The 20,337-nt window shown below is 40.4% G+C and overlaps 1 protein-coding gene across 5 annotated transcripts in view; it reads left to right on the top strand.

The window, feature by feature from the left end:
* LOC135198090 (arrestin domain-containing protein 1-like) overlaps window positions 1-20,337 on the top strand; it is a 278,270-nt gene that overhangs the window by 205,182 nt on the left and 52,751 nt on the right. For all 5 annotated transcript variants that reach the window (XM_064225523.1, XM_064225522.1, XM_064225518.1 and 2 more), the window contains exon 6: window positions 1,306-1,488. In XM_064225523.1, coding sequence (XP_064081593.1) covers window positions 1,306-1,488 — 183 coding nt within the window. The remainder of the gene's footprint in view (window positions 1-1,305; window positions 1,489-20,337) is intronic.

Genomic DNA, 20,337 nt, shown 5'->3' with positions numbered 1-20,337 from the left:
TCCAAAAAAGGCCAGTCTCATCACAGTTGAAGACTTGCTGAGAACTGTAGCCTTCCTTGGTCATCAGCTGGTCGAACGTCTTAATAAAGGCTTCGGCCGCTTTCGTGTCCGAGCTGGCAGCCTCCCCATGCCGCACCACCGAATGGATGCCAGTCCGTTTACGGAATTTCTCGAACCACCCATGCGAAGCTTTGAACTCTAGGGTTGGCGTTGATGTCCCTTCTCCTCCATCATCTTCCGCCTGGGCAATCAAATCGCTGAAAATAGCACTGGCCTTGTGGGAGATTGCCGTCTCCGTTATCGTATCGCCAGCGATTTCTTTGTCTTTTATCCAGACAAGAAGCAGCCGTTCCATCTCGTCGTGCACGTGGGTCCTTTTGCTGGACAAAATAGTGATGCCCTTGGAAGGTGTAGCTGCTTTGATGACATCCTTCTGCTTAAGGATGGTGCCTATTGTCGACGGATTTCGGCCGCATTCCTTGGCGATCACACTCAATCACATACCAGCTTCATACTTCTTGATAATCTCCATCTTTGTCTCCAAAGAGAGCATTCGCTTCTTTCCGTGAATTTCAACTTTCTTGGGACCCATGACTATGTTATACTGTACGTATTTTACGTATAAGTAGATTAAAGTTTTCACACAACACGATAAAGTACGTATACTGCAACGAAATCACTAATGAATTTACGTTAATAAATGAAATCGTTAGACCGAACGAATACCGCGTGCGTACGATACAGATGATGCCATGCAGTGGCCTAAGAAGCACGCCGCTACGTAGATGCATCATGGAGGGATGCTGACCAATAGGAGAGAAGGATCTCATGGTGGTGACTAGCATCAGGAACCAATGGGAGAGCAGGAGGATGGTGGCGAGTCTACTCAGTTGGCGGGGCGGGAGTTTCAAAATTGTTATCGGTGGTTCGGGCGAATCTCTGACTTTACAGAAACCTTTCGTATCTTGAAAACTTTTCGTACGTAGAGCCGTTAAATTTTTCATGTTAGTTTTCGTATCTCGAGTTTTTTGTAAGTTGAGCCTTTCGTATCTCGAGGTACCACAGTACAAGAGAATTTTTTTTATATTGATTGGTATGTCTTAATGGAGCCCTGATGGGGCCATAAGAGTAACTCCTTAGAGGACTCACAGTGGCTACCAAAAATACGTTTTTCCTACATCAAAACCTGTTATTTTCTGGGTAATGCTGGAAATTGTAGTTTGTCAAAGTTATGTATCAAAACTAGTAGTATTATTGTGAGCATGATTGCATTGATTTGTAGAATTTACTCTATAATTCTTTCAGAAAATAACATACTTGGCTCAAGGTAAACAAAAGAGGGAACATCGTAAAGTTGCTGAAAGGAAGCATCCTGAGATTGCTGCGGGTGGAGATGATATATGGTCAGGTGATGCATTACTGATCCCTGCTCTTCCTCCGTCCCATCTTCAGTTTTGTAATATCATTAATATTGATTATGAATTTGAGGTAAGAAATATTTTCATGTTAAGAGACCTTGTATTTTTGTGTAACACAAGTTTCTTTGGCTCTTTAATAGTACAGTGGTCCCCCGTATTCGTGGGGGATGCGTACCAGACCCTCCCATGAATAGTTAGAACCCGCGAATAGTTGGAACCCCTATAAAAACACTGAAAACAGCCAATTTTGTTAGTTAATACTCAAGAAAAACCCACAAAAAATATTTATAATTAGTTTTTTTAATAGTTTTATCACAAAAAGTGCATTTTATGATGAAATTGATAAAGAAAAACAAGAATTTGTGGATATTTCTCATAGAAAAATATAGCAAATATGCAAATTTTCTGGGAACAATTTGGGGAAACATTCCCGATAGAAATCCTCGAATGTGTGAGTCTGTGAATCCGGAGAACACGAATAAGGGGGGTCCACTGTATTATGTTGTTAGTATAACTTATAAACATTAATTTGTATGGTGTCCTATTAACCCTCTTACGCTGAAGCCCTAAAAATCAAAACCTCTCCCGTATGCCGGGGCTGGTTTGGAGTGAGCGCGGAAGCGGAAAAAATAATTTTTTCAAAAAATCACAGCGCGCTTAGTTTTGAAGATTAAGAGTTCATTTTTGGCTCCTTTTTTTGTCATTGCCTGAAGTTTAGTATGCAACCATCAGAAATGAAAAATATATCATTATCATATATAAATAATGCGATATGTGGTAGCGAAAAAAAAAAATTCATACATAATTGTATTCAAATCACGCTGTGCAAAAAACTGTCGAAGCTAACGAGTTACTTTTTTTCGTTGTATTGTACACTAAATTGCGATCATTTTGATATATAATACATTATAAAACAATAAAAGCAACACCGGAAAAATATTATCACAAAATAATTAACAAATTCATAACGTGCGGACGTAAAATTTTTTTTCAAAAATTCACTGTAAATCTAAATATTGTTCTAGAGACTTCCAATTTGTTTCAAAATGAAGACAAATGATTAAATATTATGATACTGTTAGAGTTTTAGATTAGAATTGCAGATTTCGACCATTTTGGACGAGTTAAAGTTGACCGAATGTCGAAATTTTTATATATATTTTTTATATGCAAATATTTTGAAAATGAGAAAAGCTATAACCTTCAATTATTTTTTGTTGTATTCTTCATGAATTTGCGCACATTTTGATATATGAAACTCTATAAAACAGCTAATATGAAAAGGAGCAAATATTAGGATAATGCGACGTACGCACTTCAGAGATTTGCGGCCGCGAATCGGCGCGCGGAGGGAAAGTAAGTTTTTTTTTTAAATTCACCATAAATCTAAATATTGTGCTAGACACTTCAAATTTGTTTCAAAATGAAGATAAATGACTGAATATTACTAGATTGTAAGAGTTTTAGCTTACAATTGCGTTTTTCGACTATTTCGGTAGAGTCAAAGTTGACCGAACGTGGTTTTTTTTCTTTATCGTGATTAATATGTGAATATTTCGAAAAATAGAGAGGCTACAACCTTCAATCATTTTTTGTTGTATTCTACATGAAATTGCACACATTTTTATATATATAACTTTATGTAACGGCTAATTTTAGATGGTGCAAACATTTCGACAATCGCACGAAAAAATTTCTGATTTTTTTCGGAAGAGTTACCGCGCGGACGTAAGGAAAATGTTTTTTTTTTTTCATAAATTCACCATAAATCGAAATATTGTGCTAGAGACTTCCAATTCATTGCAAAATGAAGGTAAATGATTTAATATTACTAGAATATAAGAGTTTTTCGACCATTTCGGTAGAGTCAAAGTTGACCAAAGGTTGAAATTTTTGCACTTAACGTTATTTATATGAAAATATTTCGAAACTGATAAAAGCTACAACCATGGCTTGTTTATAGATGTATTGTGCATGAAATTGCGCACATTTCCATATATAAAACTTTATGTAACGGCAAATTTAAAATAATGCAAACATCAGGACAATCGCACGAAAAAATTTATCGGAAGAGTTACCGCGTGGACGTAAGGAAAAAGTTTTTTCATAAATTCACCATAAATCGAAATGTTGTGCTAGAGACGTTTAATTTGTTGTAAAATGAAGGCAAATGATTGAATATTACTAGAATGTAAGAGTTTTAGCTGACAATTGCGTTTTTCGACCATTTCGGTCCAGTCAAAGTTGACCGAAGGTTGAAATTTTTGCACTTATCGTTACTTATATGAAAATATTTCAAAACTGATAAAAGCTATAATCATGAGTATTTTTTTTGTTGTATTCTACATGAAATTGCGCACATTTTCATATATAATACTCCATGTAATGGATAATTTAAAATGGTGCAAAAATTATGTCAAAGTGACAAAATAATTTTTGAGATGTGTCACTGATACTTTTTAGTCCGATAAGAAAGAAATTAGCGCTTGCGCGCCTGCGTAACGATTGTAAACAAAACAACGCTTTGATCCGCGAACTCCCAGCATCCCCCAAGGCGCGTGATTCAAAAGCTTTCGGCTGGTAGGCCTAAAAGTATTTTTCCGCGAATTTAAAAAAAAACTTTTTTGAGTCAACGTATTATACGTCCAATCGGCATACGGGAGACATTTTGACTCGACGTTTAATACGTCCAATCGGCGTAAGAGGGTTAAGTATAATACAATAAACCTTACTGGCATAAAATGTATGATTTAAAAAAAAATTAATGTAATTCTGTCCTTCATGAACATGTATGATATTTTTATAATACAAATCACATTTTTTAGTGCAAACACATTAATATGGTACTTATGTGCAGTGAAATCCTAGTCACATCATCCTGTACTGTTCTAGAATGTTAGGTTTCAACAGTGGCCACTGTGATTAAAGGGTTTATATTGAAAATGTGTTTTGTGGTATAAAAACTTGTGTTTTTACATTAGAAATGCAATTTTTTCAAAACTATTTGTGCAGAACACATCCAGGTGCATGAAGCAAAATATTTCACAGAAAATAATTTCAGTATACATACTTGGGTAACTCTCAATCTTAGATCCATGTGGACACACCACTAATATAAGATTTACTGTGCTAAGAACCTTCTGAAGGGAGAGGGAAGGGAAGAATGCGCTAGTTAGATCAGAGGATTTGTATAAAACTAATGATTATAATGTTTAACTAGATAATTGTAATATATTTTGGATGTAAAAGTACCTTTCAAAGCATTGAAGATGCACCCCAATTTTGACTTGTAAAATTGAAAAAAAAGGAAAAAAGAAAACTTAAGTGTCAACTCTTACGATTTGATTGCTTGTTTTCTATTGGTATGCTTCATATATAATTGTCTCATGCACTTGAGTATCATGACTTTGGTAAGTACAGCATATTGATCATTGCAGTTTTTCAGTTGGTTTATTTCAAAAATACTTTGTTTTACAGTTTTCAAGTTCATAGATTTTTATATCAAACTTTGTTCTTAAGGGGACACAAACATGTCACTTTTCATATATGGATTACCTTCCTGCACAAGTACTGGACCATCCTGTGCAGACTAACAAGGGTGATACCAACTGAGGTGTGGGCGGGAATAAGATATGTTCCTTCTCACCAACTTTCTCATTGTCCTGTCGTCTGGGATTGTGTCTAGTTGTAACACTTGTCAGCTCTCTTTTTGTGAGCCCTTTTATTGTGCCTTTTTGTGTTTGTTTCATTTCACCTTTTAGTGGAGCGATTCGTAAACCGGTGGGCAGCCCACTAGGAGGAGGCACCAGAAGCTTCTAAGGGGGGGGAAGCGGGTTGCCAGATGGTGCCCATTATTTTTTTAACCCTTAGTGGACAGGTAAAAAAATCAGTATACAGCTCCTCAGGCTGGGTAAACTTTGAGGTCAGCCAATTTAAAAAATAACACATCAGTGGAAAGAAGAAGATATGCAAATGCACATGATAAAAAAAAAACCTAAAAAATTTTCCCTGCGTTCCACGAGAAGTTGAAAATGACTATTTACAACTTGTGGGACATCTTTTACAGGACAATCTTAAATTTTACCAGATTATATATATTTTTTCTAATAAATTATTTTATTTTATTTTTTAAAATTACAATCATAGCTGACACAATATAAAAATAGATAAGAAATAAAGTCAGTAAGAAATTCTTAGCATGTTTGTTGAAAAATATTTAGTATGTAAATTTACCAAGAACAAAGATTCAGTAACTTTTTTAATTTGTACAAGTTTTTTGTAATATTTCTTTGCAATTTTCATAAAAGACAAGAATAAAAACCAACAGCAACCCCTTGGTATATTCTCCCGTGAAGTCAGAAGCAGAACTGAAGTTCTGAGACACCAGATTCATGATTTTAGCCAGTGTAAAAATTGCCATTAGTGAATTTATGGGCTATAGAAGTATTAGCACCTCTTTCCTGCCTGATTCTTTCCAAATCGATGGTGCTTAATATTGCTTCTTTACAGGATCAATCCGACCACCACCCCAAACCTGTAATTACTATTCCTGAGAAGCTATCCGTCCATAAAGGGTTAATCTGTGATATTATAAGCAATGAAGTATAATAGTATACAAATAGACAACATATTGTTTATTTATACAGGATGCCCCCAGTTAACAGCAGGGGTTCCGTTCCTGGGAACCCGACGCTAAGCAAAATTCGCCTCTAACCAAAAGTGCAACATCTACGGGCATCAGAATCCACCTTACAATGCCTTAGAGAGTATCACGGCCAGATATTTTCCCCTAGTATGTAATAACTCTTTAATGAAAATGTGGAATTTCATTTGCCTAATCATTTACCATGGTCTGCCTGGTAGTAATACAAATTTTTAATGTCAGATTCCATGAACTTACTGGTAAACCTTGCCCTAGTATGAGAGAGAGAGAGAGAGAGAGAGAGAGAGCGTCACCTTTTTCAGACTGCTAATGTTTCCTCCATCTCTTTATTTATCATATCTTCTAGTTAAATCAACTAAACAAGCAAATGAGAATGATAAAAGGGATTTTGACGTAGGAAAAATCTATTTCTGGGCAAGGGCCAGTGTCTCCCAGTGAAATGTCCCTTTAGCACACATTTCTAAGGTAAATTATTGCTAACATACGAGAGAAAAAGCTAAAATGGAAATGTCAGAACATTCTGACTCGCTTACCTTATATAAAAGGTGTCGGTATGGTTTCTGGGGCGAGTGAAACCACTACCACGGGTCTCTTACCATTTAGATCCATCCTTCTTCGAAATCCCCCTACCTGAGAGGGCCGATGCAAGGCCCGCTCCCAGCTACGACTACTACTAGCGCCCCCGACGCCACCACCAGCGCCTCTTCCGGTCATCCTTGGAGTTACCCTGTCAAGCTTGGGTCCAAGGGTGGGTAACAAAAGAAGGGTGGGATTTCACTGGGCGACACGGGCCCTTGCCCAGAAATAGATTTTTCCTTCGTCAAAATCCCTTTTCTGGGCTCAGCCTGTGTCGCTTCGTGATATAGTACCAGAGAAATGGCCACAAGCTTGAGTAATGGATATAAAAGATATTGTAAGGATAAAAATAAAAAAATTAAGGTTCAATACTATAATCTAAATGAGCTTATGAACTATAAATGATTATAATACAGACTTAAGATTAATTACAGTAACTTACATTAATCTTAAAGGCAAATACAATCTCATAAAAATCAGGTTACGTGTGAGTAATCCTAAAATAAAAATAAGGAAAACATCACAACTATGTACACATAAGGCACCTAAGGCATAGAAAAGGCTACATGGTGGCAGAACCGCAGGAAGGACGTCAGTGAGGCAGGTAGAAAGGAAATCTAGATCTAAGTTACTAATACTACTTAAGCAGTGTCAGGAAAAACTGTGTTTCCCACTGCCACTCTGGAAATTTAAGAGCCTCTAAGGACTTGAGGTAGTGACGTTTGAACACTGTCGGAGATTTCCAGCCTGTATACTTTTTCAGATCATCAAAATTCATGTGTTAAAAATAGTTGACTGAGGTAGCTACTGCCCTAATATCGTGAACCTTGGGGAACGATTCTGGGTTGGCTTGTTTAATGAAATATAATATCTGCTTCCTAATTCCCTTTAAGGGGGCCGGCCGGCTAATGCCATTTTTTAAGGACAGGACTTTGATATTCATACCACTTAATAAGGTGACTTGGGACATCTCCAAACCGCATATGATTTTCGCCTCTGACCTTCGGTTTTGTGACGCCAGGGCGATTTATCCCGAAAATAACCATTTTTCAAATTCTATCTCCTCCCTTGATATTTAATATGAAGACCTGGGATTACTACCATATATAGACCTGATGTAGACCTCCAATCGAATGAAGGGTTTTTTTTCTAAAAGTCATTTTTTTGCTAGATATGAATTTTTCAATATGGTAAAAAAATAAACCCTATAAATCAGGAGAAAAAAAATTATAAAAAAAAGACGAAACAAAAATTGGAAAAAAGGGCTCTATTTGATTGTTCTATAATGTCTTTCTGAGTTATATACGAAATTCCAATGTTATAGCTTTAAAACTAAGTGAGAAGATAGAATTTGAAGGTCAATAAGTATAGTTTTGAGATACGGGCGTTCAAAGTTTTCCTTCGTATTTCTGTAAAGACAATGTTAATAAATAATGATTATTATGAATGTATATTTCTTTTTTGTGTATTAATAAACCAAAACTATTTTATTTATCATAATTTAATCATAAATGATGATCCCTTTGCTCATATATTCGCAGCCTGGGCAGCTGCTTGAGGCAAGATGGGCACTCCTTCCTAAGCAATTCTCTCTCTCCCCTTCACTAAATCGGCTTATTACTGCGAATTTTCTTCTTCTGTATGTTAGCGAGATGTTTTCCTTGTATTTTCCTCTTTGGCATGAAGAAATTCTTGCCCAAAACAAAGATAAACAAACGTAAATGCAAGAAAATGTTAGAGGTGAAACTCGAAGGTGTACTCTTTTTTTTTTTTTTACAAAGACAATTTAATAAATCATGATTATTATGAATTTTATATACCATTTTGGATATTAGAAAACCAAAACTTTGTTATTTATCATAAATGAAGATCTCTTTGCTCAAAGATCGTAGCCTTGGGGACAGTGTGACGTGTACTGTCAGGCAAGAAGGGGGCGTTACTAAGCAACCCTTACTACGCAACCCCACCCTCTCTCTTCACTAACTACGAGTATATTAAGATATTCTGTAATAATACTAGAGCAATTTTTCTTCGTCTGTATGTTAGCGAGATGTTTTCCTTGTCTTTTCCTCATTGGCATGATGAAATTCTTGCCAAAACATACATAAACATACATAAAGGTAAGCGAATGTCAAGAGGTGAAATGGAACGTGTAAACTACTTGATGTCTGTGATCGCACTAACTCATGACTGGGCTTGGCAGCTCCGTAGCTGAGCCTGAAGTCTCCTTCTCGTCTCGGGGAATGTCTACAGATGCCATTTCTCCCAATTTCTTTGACAATAATTATAAAAATTTACGATAATAGAAGAAATATTGCATTTTCTTGTACGGATCAATGTTTTAGGCTTATTGAGTTATGTTAACTAATTTCCCTGTAACTACGAAAGTAAGAGGAATTTTGACGAAATATTTCGTATACGTATTCTCAATTGCCATATGAAGCTCCATGAATTTTTTCATGACTTTGCATTTTTCGCCCTATACTACCATATAAAGGGGTTCCGGCCGGCCCCCTTAAGGAAATGGTACCACCCTTTTCCCTCATGAATAAAGGGCCTGAGGATTTTATGGCTGTTCTGGTAAGATATGCTCTTAAGGCAGTAACTGGACATAAAGAAGGGTCCTGAGGAAGTGGGAGAATCTTCCAAGGGGCCCATCTCATTAGTGGATCCTCATTTTTAGCTAAAAATTGACGATCTGGAGAAAGTAAAACTTCTCCTGAAGGGAGAAATTCTATATGACCTGAGTCTCTAGATAGAGCTGACAGTTCAGACACCCTGGCTCCTGAGGCTAGACTTAGAAGAAATAATGTTTTCCTCAGGAGGGGCAAAAAGTCACATGAGTTGTTATCAGTATCTGAGGCCAGTTTGAGAACATCATTAAAGAACCATGACACAGACTTAGGCCTCTCTGATGGTCCGAGCCTAGCACAGGCTCTAGGGATAGATGAAAAATAAGTCTGTTAGATCTATTTGGAAACCAAACTAGCTGCTAAACCCTTTTCAAATAATGATCTAAAGAAGGAAATAGCCAGGTTGGTAGTCATGGTTTGGGATTCGGTCTTCCTCAGAAAAATGGCTAGTTTTTTAACCCTCTTACGCCGAAGCGGTAAAAAAAAAATTGTCTCCCGTGTGCCGGAGGTGTTTCAGAGTGAGCGCGGAAGCATAAAAAATATTTTTTTCAAAATATCACAGCGCGCTTAGTTTTCAAGATTAAGAGTTCATTTTTGGCTCCTTTTTTTGTCATTGGCTGAAGTTTAGTATGCAACCATCAGAAATGAAAAAAATTATCATTATCATATATAAATAATGCGATATATGATAGCGCAAAAACGAAATTTCATATATAATTGTATTCAAATCGCGCTGTGCGCAAAACGGTTAAAGGTAACAAGTTACTTTTTTTGTTGTAATGTACACTAAATTGCAATCATTTTGGTATATAACACATTGTAAAACGAGAAAAGCAACACACAGAAAATATTATCACAAAATAATGCATGAATTCGTAACGCGCGGACGTAAAAATTTTTTTTTTTCAAAAATTCACCATAAATCTAAATATTGTCCTAGAGACTTCCAATTTCTTTCAAAATGAAGACAAATGATTGAATATTACTATACTGTAAGAGTATTAGCTTACAATTGCAGTTTTCGACCATATCTGACGAGTTAAAGTTGACCGAATGTCGAATTTTTTTATATATATATATTTTTTATATGCAATTATTTCGGAAATAAGAAAAGCTACAACCTTCAAATATTTTTTGTTTTATTCTACATGAAATTGCGCACATTTTCATATATAAAAATCTATGAAATGCCTAATATGAAATGGAGCAAATATTCCGAGAATGGTACGTACACATTTCGGAGATTTGTGGCGGAGAATCCGCACGTGGAGGGAAGGAAAGATTTTTTTTTAAATTCACCATAAATCTAAATATTTTGCTAGAGACTTCGAATTTGTTTCAAGATGAAGATAAATGACTGAATATTACTAGACTGTAAGAGTTTTAGCTTACAATTGCGTTTTTCGACCATTTCGGTAGAGTCAAAGTTGACCGAACGTGGTTTTTTTTCTATCTATCGTGATTTATATGCAAATATTTCAAAAATTAGAAAAGCTACAACCTTCAATTATTTATTGTTGTATTCTACATGAAATTGCGCACATTTTAGTTTATAAAACTTTATGTAACGGCTAATTTAAAATGATGCAAACATTACCACAATCGCACGTATGATTTTTTTCGGAAGTTACCGCGCGGACGTAAAGAAAATGTTATTTTTTTCATAAATTCACCATAAATCGAAATATTGAGCTAGAGACTTCCAATTTGTTGCAAAATGAAGTTAAATGCTTGAATATTACTAGAATATAAGCGTTTTAGCTTACAATTGCGTTTTTCGACCATTTCGGTAGAGTCAAAGTTGACCGAAGGTTGAAATTTTGGCAATTATCGTTATTTATATGAAAATATCTCAAAACTGATAAAAGCTACAACCATGGGTTGTTTTTTTAGTTGTATTGTGCATGAAATTGCGCACATTTCCATATATAAAACTTTATATAACGGCTAATTTTAAAATGGTGCAAACATTACCACAATCGCATGTATGATTTTTTTCGGAAGAGTTACCGCGCGGATGTAAGGAAAAAGTTTTTTCATAAATTCACCATAAATCAAAATATTGTGCTAGAGACTTCCAATTTGTTGCAAAATTAAGGTAAATGATTGAGTATTACTAAAATATAAGAGTTTTAGCTTACAATTGCATTTTTCGACCATTTCGGTAGAGTCAAAGTTGACCGAAGGTTGAAATTTTGGCAATTATCTTTATTTATATGAAAATATCTCAAAACTGATAAAAGCTACAATCATGAGTATTTTATTGTTGTATTCTACATAAAAATGCGCACATTTTCATATATAATACTTCATGTAACGGCTAATTTACAATGGTACAAAAATTATGTCAAAGTGACGAAATAATTTCCGAGATGTGTCACAGATACTTTTTAGTGCGGCAAGAAAGAAATTCACGCTTGCGCTCCTGCGTAACGATTGTAAACAAAACAACACCTTGATCCGTGAACTCCCAGCATCCCCCAAGGCGCGTGATTCAAAAGTTTTAGGCTGGTAGGCCTATAAGTATTTTTCCGCGAATTTTAAATAAAACTTTTGTAAGTCGACGTAAAATACGTCCAGTCGGCACACGGGAGACAAAAAATGTCGACGTAAAATACGTCCAGTCGGCGTAAGAGGGTTAACAGCTAAGTCATATTGGCGAAGGGTCGATTCTCTTTTATCCGATTCTAGGAATAGGGTGTTTTGAGGATCGATATCAGCATCCCTTTTTGCCGCGAACTTCATGTAGTCCATAAAGTTAGGGTTTTGAGAATTCCTGAGGAAGCAAACACAGTCTTCATTTGTACTAGTTGGGATAGTTTGGGATTGGGAATCCGTTGAGGTCGAAGACCCAATTCCAACAGGAGTGGGGAACCAGTTGCTCTTGGGCCAATTGGGGGCTACTAGAGCGACTTGTCCCTTCAAGGTCCTGAGCTTGTTCAACACTTTCAGAAGAAGATTCACTGGAGGAAAGATGTAAATCTTCTTCCATTTATTCCAGTCTATAGCCATGGCGTCAGTGGCATAAGCCAGAGGGTCCAGGCTGGGAGCCACATAGCAAGGAAGTTTGTGATTTGACTCTGTGGCGAAAAGATCCACCTGGAGCCCTGGAACTTGTTGGCAGATCCAATTGAATGACCGTCTGTCCAGGGACCACTCCGACTCTAGTGGGAATGAGCGAGAAAGGGCATCTGCTATCACGTTCTTCACTCCTGCTTGGTGTGTGGAGGACAGATGCCATTTGTACTTGGCTGCCAGAGAGAATATGGCTATCATGACATGGCTCACATGGCTTGACTTGGAACCTCCCCTGTTGATGCAGTGTACTACTACTGCACTATCCAACACCAGCTTGATGTGAGATCCCTTGGCTGGTTGAAGTCTTTTCAGGGTGAGGGATAACTAATGCCGCCGTAGGGAATTGAAGAGGAATTGACTTTGATAGATTCTTGCGTAGTATCGCCGGGATAGCGGACAGCTTGTCCCGGGACCTGTTGTTTGCCCTTGAGCGCCAGACGCGGTTTATGTCTTTGAGTTTTGCCTTTAGCAGAACGTCCGTTACCGAGGCAAATTGAAGAGAGCCCAGGATCCTTTCCTGGCTCCTTCGAGATGTCTGCTTGCACTTGAGAAATTGACTGGTTGCTTTGGCTATTTCTCTTCTCTTTGACGACGGAATTGATAGTGTGTGAGAGTTTAAGTCTCACTGAATGCCCAGCCACTGAAAGCGAGAGTTCGGTGTCAACCGGGACTTGGTCTTGTTTATCTGGAACCCTAAGTGTTCCAGAAACTGGATTACTTTGACCGTCGCTTTGTGGCATTCTTCGATGCTTGTGGCCCAAACGAGCCAATCGTCCAGATACGCAACTACCATTATTCCCTGAGACCTGAGTTGTTGAACCACTGTCTCTACCAATTTCGTGAAGACCCTGAGGGCTACATTGAGCACGAAGGGCATTACCTTGAAGGAGAATGCCTGGTTCCCTTGCCTGAAACCTAGGTACGAGCGGAAATGTCTTGCCACTGGAACATGATAGTATGCGCCTGTAAGATCGATAGAGGTGGTGACGGCCCTACGGGGAAGTAAGGTCCGCACCTGCGAGATAGTCAGCATTTTGAACTTGTCACAGCGAATGAATAAGTTTAGGCGGGATAAGTCTAGAATTATTCTTAGTTTCTTTGAGCCTTTCTTTGGCACGCTGAACAAGTGACCTTGAAACTTTAAATGCTTGACTTTTGACACTACACCTTTCTGAAGGAGTTCTTGGGCATACTCTACCAATTCCGCTGTCGGTTGTTGATAGAAGATTTTGGATGGAGGAGGGCCTTTGGTCTAGCTCCATCCTAGGCCTTTGGACACAATACTCTGTGCCCAGCTGGTGAACCTCCATCTGTGACGAAAGAGGAACAGTCTCCCTCCTACCTGAGGGCCCTCACTGGCTCGGGGTAGGGCGAGACCCACGCCCTCCTTGTAAGTGCTTACCTCGGCTGGATGCTCTTCTGCCGCCTCTCTGGCGAAAGGCACCTCTAGCCCTGCTACCGCTTCCGAACCTGTTGAAAGGCTGGAACGATTGGCTTTCAAATACTGGGTTGAAGGCCGGGGAGACAGCAAAGGAGGTGGAAGCTTGACCCTGAGGGGTCAGCAGCAGAAACTGTTGCTGAGGCTGTGCCTTTGATGTAGATGGTTGCGGCACTTGAGAGACTGGCACCGCCTGAACCATTTGTTGTTGCTGGGGAGCCTGGAAAGGCTGGAATTTCCTAGGCTTCTTGGCCTTCTTGGATGAAGAAGTTGACTCAGGTTTCCTCTTACTGGAGAGTCCCCAGTGAACCTTAAGACTTTGGTTGAGTCTTGTCGCCTCATATTGCACCGAATTGACGATCGTTTCTGGGAAAAGGTCGGCACCCTAGATTGAAGCCGCCAGTAACTTATTCGGTTCGTGACGGATGGTGGCTTCCTGCAGAACATGTTTCCTGCAGTTACGCCTTGCCTCGATGAAGTCGTACAAATCACATTGTACTGTGTGTAAATGTGATTTGGCTATCAACTTGAACAAAGGTTCCTCACTTTAAGTAACGGCTGAAACCTCTGTCATGACCAGAGTATTGAGGGATCTGGATAGTTTCGTTCGAGCATCAAACTCGGCCTGGATGAGACTGTCTGGAAGTCTAGGAAGTTTACTGAACTGGGTGATAGCACAGTCTGGCTTCAATTTCCCGACCGAAAAGGTGGCCGGGAGATCCGCCCATAGATCTTCCATACCAGGAAGAAGGAGTGACGTGGGCTCCGTTTCCCGGAGCTGCGGCATCGGCTCGTCTCTCATAGCGGCCTGCATCGTTAACTCCGCCACCTTCGTAGTGAACGAGATGGGAGTTTCTCCGTCCACTACGAACATGGTGAAAGCGCTCTTAAACGCTTGAATCCTAGTATTGGTACAGTCCCAATCTTCTAGGCTTCTTAGCCAGTCACGTTGGGCTTGATCCTGTCCGAAGATGACGGTTTCTTTCGGGATCTTATCTTCTCTCCTCGTGGCTGCCTCCGTAAGGCGGGCGTAACCAATGAAGGGGGGGTTGCAGGTTTGCTGGGTGGAACTCGAAGTCCTTAATCCTTCGAGTTCCACAGTCCGCCAACGTCAGCATCCTGTCCTTGAAGGGGGCATACGACGATATCCTCCAGGGATTGCTCGCCGTTTAAGAAGGGAGAGTATTGTAGTCCGGCATACCGGGCTGAGGTAGGCCTGTCGTAGGGTTCTCTTGGAGACCTGCTATGAGGTTCTCCTGGTTGGCCAGCCTCTCCAAGATAGCCTGGATTGACTGACCTGACTCCTCAAAGGAAGAAGAGATGTGGGAAAGCATCTCTTGGAACTTGTCCTGAACCAAGTTCCCTACCAGACTACCCATTTGCTGCATAATGTTTGCAGTAAATGAGTCAGAGTCAAAGGAACTAGGTTCCTGTTTCTCCCTGGGAGTACTAGGACGTGCTCCTGTTGAGGTTGAAGGCTCAGGGTCAGGTAGGAGCTGAGCCTTGTCTCTGGAGGACTTTCCTCTGGACCCTTTCGAGTAAGGAGAAGACTTGGGCTTCTCTGCTCCGGGAAGGTGAGCCGGAGACCTCTGAGAGCTGCCCGAAGTAGACTTCTTGGACAGAGTCTTATGAAGCGTCTTTACCTTGGGCTTCCCTTTAACTTTGGGATCACCTGGATGGACTTCGGTCTAACCGATTGCCCATCCTCAGAGAATCCCTGGAAGGAAGAAGAAGAAGGGACAGGGGAAGAAGATCTAGAATGGCTCAAGGGTAAACCTTGAGCCCCTACCAAACCTGCCTCACTCAACCTCCTACCTGTTGCCTCTACTGCCATGGGCTCGAGGTCCAAATTGAGAGTTGCCACTTCTTGCATAATCTCTTGGCTTCCGGGTTCCTCCAAAGCTTGAGCCACTTGTTCCGGGATAGCGGCGATGTAAGGGGCCGCCGCTTCTGGGTCGACGTAAGAAGTTGCCTTGCAGCCGGGGAAGACAAGAGCAGCCACTTCTTGTCAAGAATATAAGGCTGCCCCTTGGTCACACTACGGCCGAATCCGCCGACCCAGGCCTTCAGGGTGGTTTGGGCGGCGTCCCTGACCGCTTGAGCAGTCTGAAAGAGAGGGTCAGTATAAATACTAAGCTACTTAAAACTAAATTATATTATCAACTGTAATGATATACCACTTAGAAGAATTGCATATATAGGCCAAAATCATATATGAGAAAATCTGGTATCCGGGAAAGTACTTACTCCGGAGGTAACCTGGTCCACCAATTCGTAACAAATGGTGCAACTCTCGTGATGCCAGACAGCTAGCTCCCCATAGCGGATGGCGCAGGTAGCATATGTCCGGCAGACCTCGTGCCCTCGGGTCCTGTAGGACAGCGTTACAGCCTGATTCCTGGCAGTGGGTGGCCTGTAAGTGAACAGATACATGAGTATCAACACTAACTAGTTGGACTAAGTTCAAGAAGTGATATATCATAACACCGGAGTTACTTGATAGAATAAAGCTCGGCCTCTACTTGCTCTCCTGCTGTGTAAAGTGGTGGGTGTCCGATAGAATTGGTAAACTAGCTTCAGTGCGTCTCCGGTGTTGCCGGAGGACGGAATTCCACCGAAGCAGAGTTACCTAATCTATATGCCGGAACGAGGAGTACGAGAACGGCGGGGGAGGAGCAGGAGGGTGACTCCGCCGTAAACAGATATGAATATAAGTAGGTGATGAACCCGGATGGTGAGCAAGATCTCCCCAAACTTAGCAAATATATAAATAATGTAAATAATCAATAATGAAACAAAATTAAACATGCAAAAGGAATAAACACATGGCGGAGCTCCTCTGCAGTCACCAAACCTGGGGCCTGGCGGAGCCAGGGCCCCAAGCCGCCAGAGCGGGATGGAGGGATGGTGACTGGGTGAGAGAGAGCTCGATTCGGAAGCCGAGGAGGTCCGAGCACAGCCGAGCCAGGTGGCCAGCCGAGACCCGACCGCACAGGGGAGCCCCCTTGGTACCGAAGGGTGAGAGCGGTGTGAGCCGAGCCAGCGTCGGGTGTCCCCCCCTGCTAACTCCCGTATCCCCCCACGTGGAGAGGGGGGAAGAAGGGAGGGAGCTCGGATGGTTGCCAGGGGCAACGGGAACGAGCAGTACTCCCCCCCCCCCCATAGAGGGGGGAGGAAGCGTAGGAAACAGACGCCGGGTGGCTCATGGCGATCGCCTGGCTTCGTCGCGGACGTGGTGTGAGCCACGCGGTGAGACAGGCCAGGCGGAATGAGGTAGCCTAGGCTACCTCTAACCGTCTCAAAAAGCATGAATACAAAAACAGCCTAACAAAACACGGGGAGGAAAAGAAAAATAAATAGGACAAGAGAAAGCGTAGTCCTGGGGAAGCTAGACGAGCCAACCAAGAAGGAAGGACAACTAACGACTCAGGGAGCTGGCCTATGCCGATATGTAGGAACGTAGGGCGGTGGCCAGGGTGGTGAGGACTAAAAGGAAGGACGTATGTCCTAAGGGAGCCTATCACAGACCTAAAACAAAGGAACATGCATGCATGAACACTGAGCTAAGGAGCGATGTAGCCTACGCGCTCAAGAGAGCTCAAGGAACCCCCATGAAAAACTAAGCATAAAATAACACGGCAAAGCTGCAAAATTACAATGTAAAGTATGTACTGCTAAAATATTCGAGCTGCAATGGTATAGAGGACCGAAGAAGCACGAAATAATGAAACACGTGGGGCGAGCCGCGCCAGGTGACTCTGCAACAAAGCCGAAATGGACGCCGTCTTATAACCTAAATAAAATTGGTTAAATGGGCCCCCGGCAGGCTAAAAATAGGTGAAACACTTCTAGCAGTACTTAACTTAGATGCAGCGATGGCTTGGCGTTCCATGATGAGTTAAATCCAAAAGGAAAGCACAAAAACAGATCGAAGAAAAACACGTGCGAACTGGATGGTGCTAACGAAAAGGATGACCGGTAGAGGCGCTGGTGGTGGCGTCGGGGGCGCTGGTAGTAGTCGTAGCTGGGAGCAGGCCTTGCATCGGCCCTCTCAGGTAGGGGGATTTCGAAGAAGGATGGATCTAAATGGTAAGAGACCCATGGTAGTGGTTTCACCCGCCCCAGAAACCATTCCGACACCTTTTATATAAGGTGAGCGAGTCAGAATGTTCTGACATTTCCATTTTAGCTTTTTCTTTGGTATGTTAGCAATAATTTACCTTAGAAATGTGTGCTAAAGGGACAGTTCACGAAGCGAAATGGGCTGAGCCCAGAAAAGTATTGTTAGTACCATTATAATCGTTACTTAAACTCTGCAGCCATACACAACTGAACGATAACAGTTGTTTTGCTACAACCACCAAACCTAATCTGATGATGACAAAATTTTGCTTGCATTTCAGCCATCGTACAATATTAGAAAATGACTGTAGTTGTTACAAATGATGTTAATTAAGTACAACAGGACTTAAATATTTTTGCATTGTACAGTAGTACCTCGAGATACGAAATTAATCCGTTCCAAGGCGCCTTTCGTATCATGAGGTTTTCGTATCTTGGACCACATTTTACATGTAAAATGGCTAATCCGTTCCAAGCCCTCCAAAAACACCCCAGTAAATTTCATAATAAAGCTAAATTGACCTATAAACAATGAAATACTACAACAATTTGGACCATTCAATACCTAAATTAATAAAAAAAAATGCAAAATATAACCTGTAAATAAAGTGTATATTAGTGTACATGGTAACAAGAAATACGTATACTGTACGTAAAATGTGGAAGCTTACCTTTCGAGTGAGGCTACGTACATATGTAACTATCCAAGGAAGATTGCTTCTGCCTACTTTTCACAACGTTCCTGTGTGAGCCTTTTTGGGGGGTGTCTTCTACAAATGATTGCACTTTATGAAGTGCGGCTTTAATTTCTGCCGTTTTTTTTTCTTTTGTACACATGTACGTACGTACACTTAAAAAAATATACGTACACAATTCCTGAGTGAGCCTTTTCAGGGGGTCCTCTACAAATGATTGCACTTTATGAAAAGCGGCTTTAATTTCTGCCGTTTTTTTTTTCTTTTTTATTTTTAACTTTTTTTTTTACTCTTTTTTTTTTTTTTTTTTTTTTTTTTTTTTTTTTTTTTTTTTTTTTTTTTTTTTTTTTTTTTTACTTTAGGTTTTTTTTTTTCTTTTTTTTATATATACAGAATTTCAACTTTCTGTTCTTTCTTTGCACCTCATGACTCTGTTGGCCCTGGTGTCCATCAAAACCCTGTTCAACCAAATGCTCTCTCTGCAACTGATTGGGGTGCTGAATGTTCGGCTGATGACCCTCAACATAAACTGAAGTGCCTTGATTATACGTACTGGTATGCATGTTGTAAATGATTGGTCTACACCCTCTGTTCAGCAGGAAGTGGATATTCTACCAACCTTGCAAAGTTTCCAGTTATCCCATGAGAGAGACCTTGATCACTTATCCCATGCGAAGAGATCTTGGTCACTTTTTTTTTAAATATGTACAGATTGACGATCCCGAAAACGAATACTGTGTGCGTACTATAACAATGCTGGTACCGAGTGGCCAAAGCACGCCACCACGTATACATAGTAGATGCATGATGGGAGGGACGCTGGCCAATAGGAGAGAAGGATTTCATGGCCGCGACTAGCATCAGGAACCAATGGGAGAGCAGGAGGATGGTGGCGAGTCTACTAGTACTAAGATGGTGGCGCGATTTTCAAAATTGTTATCCGGGCGAATCTCGGACTTTCAGAAACCTTTCGTATCTTGAAAACTTTTCATATGTAGAGCCGTTAAATTTTTCGTATTGGCTTTCGTAACTTGGATTTTTCGTAAGTTGAGCCTTTCGTATCTCGAGGTACTACTGTATCTTTATTTGGTAGGGAGAAAATATTGGCAAGGAAATATAGTACGTACTACTAAATTTAAGCTGCAGTTTTAGCTGAAGCTGGAAAAAGTTTTCACACTGCTAATGATTTTAAATTATTGTGCATCAGCAACATGGATGCAACTTTACTGCAAATAATACTGGAGAAAAAAGTATTTTGGTAAAAAATACTGGCCATGAAAGAACACTTGTTCCTACACGATATACAAAACCTCGGTCCTTTACATAAGGAATTACTTTCGGCGTAGCTGGAATTACGGCCGTTAAATTCTTGAACAAGGTGGTTAGGCAATAACTACCGTGTGGGAGGCGGGTAGGCTAACCTGCCCGGATGTAAACACTCCACTTTGCTTTCGGCCGTCTTCTGGTAAAGATGTGTGATTGGTTAGCGGCAGGGGTTCCGTTCCCGGCCGCCAACGCTAAGTAATTTTCGACTCTAGGCGATTTTAAAGCCTACGGCCACTGCACACCTTCTTTCGAAACTCTAGACCAGTAATCCCACAATGGCGCAATAAGTAAAATTATATTTGTGCAGTATAGTACCATAGAATTTACTGTACAGTAGTACTGTACAGTACATTATAGCATTGTAAATACTGTAAAGTGAAAAAAGCCT

Source organism: Macrobrachium nipponense, chromosome 21, assembly GCF_015104395.2.
Source record: "Macrobrachium nipponense isolate FS-2020 chromosome 21, ASM1510439v2, whole genome shotgun sequence".
Taxonomy (NCBI): domain Eukaryota; kingdom Metazoa; phylum Arthropoda; class Malacostraca; order Decapoda; family Palaemonidae; genus Macrobrachium; species Macrobrachium nipponense.
Note: the sequence above shows the minus strand (reverse complement) of the source record. Positions and strands in the feature narration are given on the sequence as shown.